At 53.3% G+C, this 10,648-nt stretch overlaps 1 protein-coding gene across 1 annotated transcript in view; it reads left to right on the top strand.

The window, feature by feature from the left end:
• The window catches only part of RALY (RALY heterogeneous nuclear ribonucleoprotein), a 105,224-nt gene extending 97,459 nt beyond the window's left edge, over positions 1-7,765 (top strand). The window contains exons 6-9 of the mRNA XM_005430481.2: positions 867-980; positions 2,164-2,309; positions 5,945-5,993; positions 6,219-7,765. Coding sequence (XP_005430538.1) covers positions 867-980; positions 2,164-2,309; positions 5,945-5,989 — 305 coding nt within the window. The 3' untranslated portion in view covers positions 5,990-5,993; positions 6,219-7,765. The remainder of the gene's footprint in view (positions 1-866; positions 981-2,163; positions 2,310-5,944; positions 5,994-6,218) is intronic.
• Positions 7,766-10,648: the final 2,883 nt, after the last annotated feature.

Below are 10,648 nucleotides of genomic sequence, written 5' to 3'. Positions count from 1 at the left end.
GTTTCTCCTGATAATGGGGCAATAAATTCTCTTTCTCTGAAAGATTTAGTTGTCCTGTGGCTTCTCTCTCACTGTGAGTCCTTTCTTTAAAAAAAGTATCCTACATAGCATAGTTTCTATTTTAACCTTAAGTTATAACCTAAAACTATATTTAACACACTACTTAAGAAAATTAATACAGCATAACTTTCTAACATAACACATATAATATTCATTTAATATTTGCAAAAAGCCAATCATAAAATGTGCATTTTTCACGCTGGTCAAAGAATCCGAATTTATTGTGGGGTACAACTGCTTATGTGTTCTACTCCAGCCACTAAAAGGCTCAGGCTTTATAAACTAAAAACATTCCTGATGGCAGCTGCATTACTGGATTTAGAAAGGCTGCCAGAAGTGTAATTGTACCAAAAGGTTTGATTCTTATACACAGGGTGATAGGGAGAAACATTTTTAGAGTTTTAGACTGATTTCTTCCCGTGTATTTAAAATTAATGTAAAAATCCAATTTCACAGAACCCAGGAGCTCTTCTCCTTGGGGTTCCAGGGGTGTTTCAGGAAGGTAAAAGATCCAATTTGATATTATTTGATTTGCTTTCCAAATTTTTAGTGTAAACATTAGTGTAAAGTTCTGGAGGGGCTGTAGTGCAGGTACAGCGTGAGCCTGCCGAGGCCTGGGATCAGGCTCCACAGCCTGCCTGGACACAGCACCCCAGGCTCTTTTGGGAGCAGTTTTCGTGCCAGTTCCCAGCCTGGGCTTCTCCCTGATTTTCCTGCCTGCTCAGGGAGCTGCCCTGGGCCAGGTGTGGGGTGAGGCTGCTCTGCAGGGTGCTGAGTGCCTTCCTGTCCTTCCTTCCTCCCCCCAGTGAAGAGCAGCGAGCTGCAGACCATCAAAACGGAGCTGACACAGATCAAATCCAACATCGATGCTCTCCTGGGCCGGCTGGAGCAGATTGCTGAGGAGCAGAAGCTGTCTGCAGGTCAGTGGGGGCGGGGATGCCTCGGGGCTGGCCGTGGGCATCACACATTCCTCCAGACTCTGACAGGGAAGTGTCAACCCCCAGGTTCCAGGGTAGAATCACAGGCCAAAATTACACACCAAAATTCCCAAAATTGCAGAGTTGGGGTTTAAAATGATGAGATTTTTTTTGTCTTTTGGTTTTTTTTTTAGCTTGTATTTTTTTAGTTTGCATTTTTTGTTCTACTGTTCTATTTTACTCTGTCATATGCTATCATTATTGTATCCTATCATATTCTATTCTATTCCATTCCATTCTATTCCTTTCCCATTGCTTTCCTATTTATTTCCTAGCCTATTTCTATTTTATCTTCTCCTATCCCTATCCTACCCTATCCTACCCATGTCCTACCTATATCCTATCTTACCCTACACTACCCCTTTCCTATCCCTTTTCCTATTGCTGTCCCATCCATATCCCTACCCCATCCCTATTCCTACCCCCTCTATCCAATCCCTATCCTATCCTTGCCCTATCCCTATACTATCCCTATCCCCATCCCTATCCCTGGCTCCCACCATCCTGCTGGAGGATGTAGAACCTTCCCTGCCCTCTCCATGGTGTCCCAAGCTGCCTCCTCAAAATCAGCAGAACTCCCCATGGCAGGAAGCATTCCCACCATTATTATTATTTCCTCCCAGTGGATGTGGGGCTCTCTGACCTGAGGTCAGGCTGTGCCCCAGTTACCAGCCCTGGCTCTGTGGTTCAGGCTGTGGCCCCTGTTGTGAGCCCTGACCCAGGGTTCAGGTGTCCTCATTTCCCATCCCTGGCCCAGGGTCAGGCTGTGTCCCCATTTCCCATCCCTGGCCCAGGGTCAGGCTGTGTCCCTGTTCCCATCCCTGGCCCAGGGTCAGGCTGTGTCCCCGTTGCCCTGCCTCAGGCTGTGGCCCCTGTTGTGAGCCCTGACCCAGGGTTCAGGTGTCCTCATTTCCCATCCCTGGCCCAGGGGGTTCAGGTGTCCCCATTTCCCATCCCTGGCCCAGGGTCAGGCTGTGTCCCTGTTCCCATCCCTGGCCCAGGGTCAGGCTGTGTCCCCTGTTCCCATCCCTGGCCCAGGGTCAGGCTGTGTCCCTGTTCCCATCCCTGGCCCAGGGTCAGGCTGTGTCCCCGTTTCCCAGCCCTGACGTGGCCGTTGTCCCCACAGAGGCCCGGAAGAAGGTGGAGAGCAGCAAGAGCGAGGTGTCCCAGGAGGACACGGCCTCCGAGGCCGAGGCCACCGCGGAGGAGCCGCTCAACGGGGACGAGGGCGAGGAGGAGGGGCTGGCACGGGAGGAGGGTGAAGATGAACTGGTAAGAGAGCTTGGACAATGCATCCCTGCAGCAAAGGAGGGGGCCACAGTTTTACTGGAACTTGCCAAATCCCCAGGAAAAGTAGTTTTTCCATCCTCCAAAGAAATTGCAGTATTTAATTTAAATCTGATTGTTGTCACAACTTGTTCTTCCAAGCCTGCAGAAGCACTGCCCATGCAAATACATGTGGAGGTGCTGAAGAAATGTGGTTGGCTCTTGAAATTCAGACATTTATCTTTGATTTCACAGCTAGGAGTGGTTTAAACCAATCCACTCTGCACCCAAGTGATTCTTAGATGGATTTAAACACACAAGGACAGGCTGTGTTAGATGAACTGCATTTGCAGTGCCCTTGCAGCTGACCAGACATTCATGGAGACACAGAAGGGTTTGGATTGGAAGGAACCTTAGAGAATTTCTCATTCCACCCCTGCTATGGGCAGGGACACCTTCCACTGTCCCAGGCTGCTCCAAGCCCTGTCCAGCCTGGCCTTGGACACTGCCAGGGGCAGCCCCAGCTGCTCTGGGCACCCTGTGCCAGGGCCTGCCCACCCTCCCAGGGAGGAATTCCTTCCCAATATCCCATCTAACCCTGCCCTCTGGCAATATGAAGCCAATCCCCGTGTCCTGTCCCTCCAGAGGCACTTGTCCCATGGCACAAGCCAAGGTCTGACCCAGCCATGTGTGGGGACACAGCAGCCCCACTGCTCCTAGTCCTGCCCCGAACAGGGGTGTTCCTGGTGAACCCAGAGACAAATGTGTGCATTTGGATGGCAGCCCAGTGTTTGGGTACAGAGCAGGCACTGTGGTAACACTGGCATCACTGTCATTTATCCCAAACCAAAACCCTGCTGAGAACAGGATCAACTCCAGATCCAGGCTGAGGGCAGCAGGGTAGGAGGACATGACCTGCCCTGAGTGGCCCCAGGAACAGCTCCAGTCCCTCCCCACCCCAGCACTGGTGGCAGCAGAAGTGAGGATGAAGCTCAGCATCCCTCTCCTCTTCCTCACCCCCCATCCCCGGGGTGCCCACACTGCACATCCACAGCCCTTCCCAAGGCCTTAAAGTGCTCCAGCTCCACACACTCCCAGCTAGTTTGGACTCTCCTGCCCTGTCCTGCTGGAGCCACGCTGGGTGAGGGCTCTGAACAGGGTCCCTGAGCAGCTCCAGGTCTGGGGCCTCGTGGCTGGAGTCCCTCAGCCCTGCTGGAGGGAGAGCTCACTCCAGGCACTGGGAAGAAGAAAGGCACAAGCTGTGTCAGGAAGAGGAAGGCCAGGCTTGAATTACATCAGGGCAAACAGATGGTAGACATTAGGGGGAAACTTGCTGATGTTAATGATGATAAAGAAGCACACAGCCTGTCAACAAAAAATGTGCACTTCTCTGCCTTTGCAGGGGTAAGAAAACACTGGAGAGACATCTGCTGGCAGTGGTTTGGGAAGAGCTGGTCCTCATTAAGAGGAGAAGAAAAAGATGACTGTTTCAGCTCACATCTCTATTTTCTGGAGCTCCCTGGTCCTGATGTGGCATCAAGACCAGAAGCGTTCCACTGCCAGCCTCAGACAGGCTCCTGAGTGCTCTGGATGGTCAGGGCAGTGTGCACAGGGAGCTCAGCAGAGCTCACAGCACTGAGCAGTCCTGAGGTGCCCCAGTTCCTGGAGTGAGTCCTTTATCCCACACCCCAGTGTGGCTGTCACCATGGACATGGCACCCACGGGGGTCCCTACAATCCCTTTGGCTCTGAGGGGCAGGGGGGTGGCAGGAGAAGAGCCAGAGGTCACTCAGACAGAGCTGAGGGAGTTTATTGAGTTCTGAGCCATAAATTTGGATATGGAAAACTCAGAGCAAGTGCAGCTGGATTGGTGGTCAGTACTATTTACTGCACTTAGTAGGGGATACAGAGATTATTGTGGATGTGCTTTAAATGTCACATGTGGGCAAAAAATGTCACCTGCCAGCCCATCAATGCCTGGTGTCAGCTGAGGGGTGTCTTGAGGGATGGTCCTGCTCAAGGGGAGATCCCTGCACACAGAGGGAGGGATTTCTGGAGGGAAAGCTAAAGGACTCCTGATGTGTTCAGGTATTTACAGCACACTATGGTTGATTTGCAGTCAGATTTTCTTCTGGTTTCATGCAGTTTTGGTCAATTACCTGCCCAGTCTGCATCTAAACAGTTTTTGGGGTTGGTGCTGGTGCCCACTGAACTCTCACACCACAGGAGTCTGGATGTCCCAGCCTCCTTGGCCTCCAGGGACATCTCATGTGGGATTTTACCAAGCAGATCCCTGAACAACCCCAAATCTGCTCTCTCACGTTCAGGGATCTGATCCTGCTCTTGGTGTTGGTCAGTTCTCTGGGGTACTCAGGTTCACAGTCCCATGGCTCTGCAGCCAAGGCTTCTCTGCACCTTCACATCCCTGACCAGGTGCTCTTGGCCATCAGGAACCAGAACAAGGCCTCCCCTGCTCAGCTGGGTCGGAACTTACTCTGGATGCTGTCCCAAAGTCTTTGTTTCTTGCTCCAGCCCTGCTCCTCCCCCGGATGCCAGGGGGTGCAGGTTCCCCAGGGATCTCTGCACCAGTGGTGTGCAGGGGGTGCCTGCCATGGTGTCACAGCTTGGTGTCACCCTGATCCTCCCCCACAGGCTCCCAGTTGGCTCTGAGCCCTTCCAAGGCACATCCAGGGCAGCTGGCTCTGCCTGCCCTGAGCAAGGCCACCTCCCCTGGCTCTCAGGCAGAGCCTGTTCCCTTTCCTTTCCTTGTGGAGCCCCTTGTGTCCCCTGCAGAGAGCTCCTGGATCCATTTCCATCCCTGAAATCCCCACCCTGTGCAGGAGGTTAAACACCACTGTGAGCCCCCCATTCATTCCCCAGTGCTGCTGCTCTGCACAGCAGCTCCAGGAGCAAACTCCACTGAGAACCATAAAGGCTGGAAAACACTTCCAAGACCATCAAGGCAGTCCAGACACATGCTGTACTTTCCAAAGCCCTGCCTGGGGAGCAGTTCAGCACCATTATTATTATAAAGGCCATTATTGTGGCCTTTGGAGTGCTGGATGAGTGTTACCATTCTGGATGATGAGTTCTGCTGCAAACTGGGACCAGTTCCTGTGCTCAGCAGCAGAATCAGGACACAGATTTGCCTTCATGGACTGAGGCACCTTGGCAGCACTGGGCAGTTCCAGGGAACAGAAACAGGATAAGAGGAAATGGCCTCAAACTGTGCCAGGGGAGGTTTGGATTGGAGATCAGGGAAATTTCTTCTCTGGAAGGGCGGTCAGGCATTGGAACAGCTGGGGAATGAACATGGATGTGCTGGGTTAATGGTTGGACTTGATGATCCTGGAAGTCTTTTCCAATCTGAATGATTCTGTGATTCTGTTACTTCCAAGCCCTGGAGGGAATGACACACCCCAGGTCTGTTTGGCAGAGCCATTTCAGCATCAGGAGCCAGGGGACGTTGGTGTTTTTGCCAGGTGTCCATACCAGGTGTGTTCTGTGGCTCATCCATCACACTGAGCACCCTGGCACTGCTCTCCCTCAGCAGGGACCAGCTGGTGCCCACATGGGAGGTGTCCCAGTGTCCCAGGAGGGACACAGGGTGATTCACTGTTTGTGGTTCCCTTTTCCCTGCAGGAGAACAGCCATTACACAGACGTGGAGGATGCCAGGCTACAGTAACCAGGTACAGCCCCGTGCTGCTGATGGAGCCAGAGCTCTCCTTCTGTGCCCCTTGGGCCTGGGGGGTTGCTGCTTCAGGAGAGGCTCTTTCCCACTGATCCTCTGTGTTTTCCTAGCATGGAGCTTGGCTGCTCAGCTGGGTCACTGGCCAGCCCTTCACCCCCTTTCCTGAGTGACAAATCTCTGGGGTTCAAGGACAGTGCTGTAGCTCCCCCTTCTCTCCTTGCAGCTGTGAGCAACAGTGTGAGGAAAGCACGAGGCTGAACCCTGTCCTGGCACGTTGAGCAAGGCAAGCTGAATGGAAGTGCTGCTGTCATCTCTACCTGGCATTCAAAGGAGAAACATGGCCCGACATCTTCCATCCATCTGTAAAGCAAAGGCAAAGAAAACTCATCCTCCCAGCAGATCCCCACCACCCCTGCCATGGATTTGGAGCTCTGCAGGCAGCAGAGGAGCTCTGCACGACCCAGAGCCACCACATAGAGCAGGTGTGTCCCCAGGGCAGCCAGAGGTGCTCTAGAGCTGCTTGCAGCAGAGCAGAGAGAGCTCAGCCCAACCCAATAAAGACATTTTTCCTGTGTGAGGTGAGAGCCAGAGCATTTCCTAACTGAGGGAAAGTAGTGTCTCAGTCTGGACAGTTTGTGTTCTTGTGCTGAAGGTGCTGTTGATCAGAGGCTGTGGGGTGAGCTGTCCTCCAGCTCAGCCACCTCCTGCCACCTCTCTGTGCCCCATGAGCTGCTGTGTGTCCACAGTCACTTCCAGGTGCAAAGGAGTCTCTGCTGGAGCAGCTGCTGTGCTCTGGGAAGCTGCTTGAGGAGGGAAGGGGAGAAAAAGCTGCAGGAAATCAAGTGATCCCAAGCAGGAGAGAACAAGCAAACACCACCCTGAGTGGTTTGGTGTCCTCATTCTCCACCGTGTCAGGGCTGAGCAACCCTCTGCAGAGTGAGGGGCGTGGATGAGACCCTTTCCTTGGACCAGCTGCTCCTGGAAGGGATGTGGAGCACCCAACTCCTACAGCCTGGAGCCAGAGACCTTCCCTGGCTGCCCACACTTCTTCCTGCCGCAGTCAGGGCACGTCAGGAGCGTGGTGTGACCTCTCTGCTCCTGCCTGAGCTCCGTGGTGATGGCATGCCCGAGGCTGGGCACAGGGAATGCCCTGGGCACTGTGGCTGGGCAGCACCTCCCCTGTGCCCTGCCCCGTGCTGGGAGCAGAGGGCTCCTCGTGGGAGGCCTGGGCCATTCTCTCCTCTTTGTCCTTCCTGGGCTCCTCCCGTTTTCCCGGGGGCTGAACCTCACACAGCACTTTACTCACACCTGGTGTGTCCTGCCTGCCCCTTCCCCTCCAGATCCCACACACACAGCAGTGCTTGGAACCCAGAGCAGAGTCCACACCTTCCCCCTGGCCTGTCACGACACCTGGGTGGTCCTGAGTGCTCCAACCTCATCCACAGCATCTCTTGGAAGGGTGAAGGGAAAACAGCTCCAGGGGGGTGACACTTCCCTGCCCCTGGTGCCATCCTGGAGCACGCATGGCTCTTGAAGCACAAAGTTTTCTTTGCATTTCTTAGTTTGGGCTGCTTGAGGAGGGGTTGGGAGCCCCGTGCTTGCCCTGCCCTTGCCCAGTTCCTGTGCAAGGTCTGCACTGAGTTGTCCTGAGCTGTTCTCCAGGCCTGGAGAGATGAGCTGCAGGTTTGGCTGTGAACTGACTGTGCTGCTGCTGTTTGGGAGAGGTGACCTTGTACATACGATCCTGTATAATAAAAGAAAGAAATCTGATGTGCTTCCCCTCTCTTCTCTCTGCCATACACACACTTGTTTCTTCTGTTCCAGACAAGTCTTTTTTCCCTTTCCAAGCCTCAGCCTTGCCCAAGGTATATCCCACTAGGCTGAGCAAAACATCTGTGTTCACTGGAGTTCTGGGGTTTTCCCTGGAGGCTTGGAAACTTCTTTCATGCAGGAGAGCAGGGGCCAAATCCAGGCCTTTAATCTCTGGATTTTTCACTGGTCCAGCTCATAACAGACTGGAAAAGTCTGGCTGCTTTGCCAGGTTGCAGAAGCCAGCAATGCTAAAAACTGCTCCTTAAGCAGCTGTTGCTCTGGGTGACACCAGAGCGTGTCAGGAGGGACCAGTGACCCCAAATGGTTGGGTTGGAAAGGACATTAAAGATCATCTCCTGGAGACCTTCCACTGGACCAGGTTTCTCCAAAGATCATCTCCTGGAGACCTTCCACTGGACCAGGTTTCTCCAAGGCCCATCCAACCTGGATGGGTTCTTTGTGGCTGAGCCCCCATCCAGCCCTGGAGAGCAAAACTGGTGAGTTTCTGGTGAGTCTGAGGTGGCTGAACAGCCACCTGTCCATCTGTCCTGCCAGCAGTTCCCTCCAAGGGGAGACAGCAGCAGCAGGCTGATGGCTGGGTGTCTTTGTGGCGGGGAAGAGGAACAAGAGCAGGGGGAGAAAAACCCCCCAAAACCAAACCAGGTCAAACTGGCTGTCGAGAAGATGGGAATCGGCCCAACCTTCAGTCTGCTGAGCCAAGTACCAGCTGTGAGAGCTGCAGGGCCTCGGGGGCTCGCTGCAGCTCAGCCTTGGAGCACGGACAGCAAAGAGCTGCTTGGATTTTGTTCATTACTTTGGGAGGGACTTGGGGAGCTCTGAGCAGGCCCTGCAGGACAGCTCACGCTGCCCTTGGCTGTAGGTGGGGCCCCAAGGCAATGAGTTCTGGCTTTGGTGCTCAGTGGGGTCTGTCTGTCCCTGCAGAGAGCCCAGCTGAGGGGCAGTGGGGGGCAAAGGGACACCCCCACCCCTCCATCACCCCGTGGGCCATAAAGCCCCTGCAGAGCTCCCTGCTGGCTCCTCTGGTCTGTCAGGAGAGGAAAGGGGGCCCAGAGGGGTCACCCCAGCTCTGAGCAGGTTTTCCCTCAGACCCATTTAGGCTGGAAAAGCTCTCCAAGGCCACCCAGCCCAGCTTCCCCAGCTCTGCCAAGGCCATCCCAACGTCCCCAAGTGCCACATCACCTCTTTTAAACCCCTCCAGGGATGGGGACTTCACCACTGCCCTGGGCAGCTGTGCCAATGCCTGACCACCACAAAATTACATTTTCCATAATACCCAACCTAAACCTGAGGCCATTTCCTCTTGAACTATCCCTTGACAGCTGGGAAAAGAGACCAGCCCCCAGCCACATCCCATACAGGAGGGAGATGCTCCTTAGCCCTACTCTTGTTGCTGATGTATTTACAACCACATTTTTTATTGTCTTCTATGGCAGTACCCAGATAAGTTCAAGTTGAGCTTTGCCCCTTCTTATTTTCTCCCTGCATAACCCCACAACACCCTTGTAATTGTTCTAAATTGCCTCTCTGTTCTTCCAAAAGTCAAAAATTCTTGTTTTCTCCTTAGTTCCAAGCAGAAATTCAGCCAAGCCAGTTTTCTCCCCCATCTCCTCTTTTGGCTCACAGGCGCAGCCAGCTCCTGGCCCTTTAGGGCTGTCCTGCCTGACAGAGGTGTGGTCCTCCCCAAGGCCCTCTAAACATCCATGACATAAAAAGATGTGTCAGACCCCATTAGCTCTTGAAGCAATGCTGAGGCTCCCACCCTCTTTGCACTCAACCTCCTTTTCCATGGTCCAGTGTCCCCACGGCTCCCTGGAAATTGTCCCTGCCCTGCTGGGATGTGGGAAGACAAGGGCTGGGCCACTCCATTCTCTCCAGAACAACCCCACAGGCAACAATTAATTCCACAGCTGCATGTTCTGAAGAAAAGTGACCAACATAAACTGAGCAGCTCAACTGAACATACACAGCTGCCATGGTGGGAGCTTGAAAAAAAAAAAAAAATAAAACTTTTGTGAAAGACTTTCCCCACCACCCACAGAGGGAAGGTCCCATTCCCAAGTGTCCTGGACCTCACCTGGCTTCTCACTTGTGCTGCTGTTTGCTCCCATCCCATCAGTGGCAAAAGCAGCGTGGTCTTGCTTAGAAACACCCTCAAGTCTGTCCCTGCTGCCTTGCCTGCATCTCTGCAAGGAATGGGAATGTCTGAGGCTGCTGACACACTGGGTTAAATGGCATGGCATGGCATGGCATGGCATGGCATCAGCAGGTGTGCAGGAAGCTTTGGTGCTCTGGTTTCCCCTCGCTGGCCTGCACAGGATTAGAGCAGCAGGGCAGGGTTCCTCCAGTCCCAAATGCTCCTTCCATTGCTTCTGGGCATGGACAAACAATCACTGGGGCCAAAATTCATTCATTCAGTCTGAGTCCGGAGATGCAACAAAACCCCCACTGACTTTATTAACTCCCATTGACTTTGATGAGCATCACAGTTCCAGGCTGTGGAACATTTCAGCTGTAACAGGACTGTCCTTTGGGGAATTTGTGAGAGCCACTTGCTGTGTCTTGTATCCCTCCTGTATTGTCTTCTTGTTAATTGCAGGATCTTCAATTCCCTCTTCTTGATACCTCAGGTTTAGCTTTTCTATTTTTCAGATTCTGTTCTGCTTTAGTGTGAGGGTCTGGGCTTCACATTAGAGGATGGTTGAAGTGCTGTGCAGAGGTCTCTGCACAGAGTAGGGAGACAAAACAATTCCTGCTCCAGCTGGGGACCAAGGACAAATGATCCAAATCTCAGCCCACGAGCACAAACCCCGTGGGCTGGAG

This window comes from Geospiza fortis, unplaced genomic scaffold (genome assembly GCF_000277835.1).
Source record: "Geospiza fortis unplaced genomic scaffold, GeoFor_1.0 scaffold438, whole genome shotgun sequence".
Classification (NCBI taxonomy): domain Eukaryota; kingdom Metazoa; phylum Chordata; class Aves; order Passeriformes; family Thraupidae; genus Geospiza; species Geospiza fortis.
This window is presented reverse-complemented; position numbering and strand designations above follow the sequence as displayed.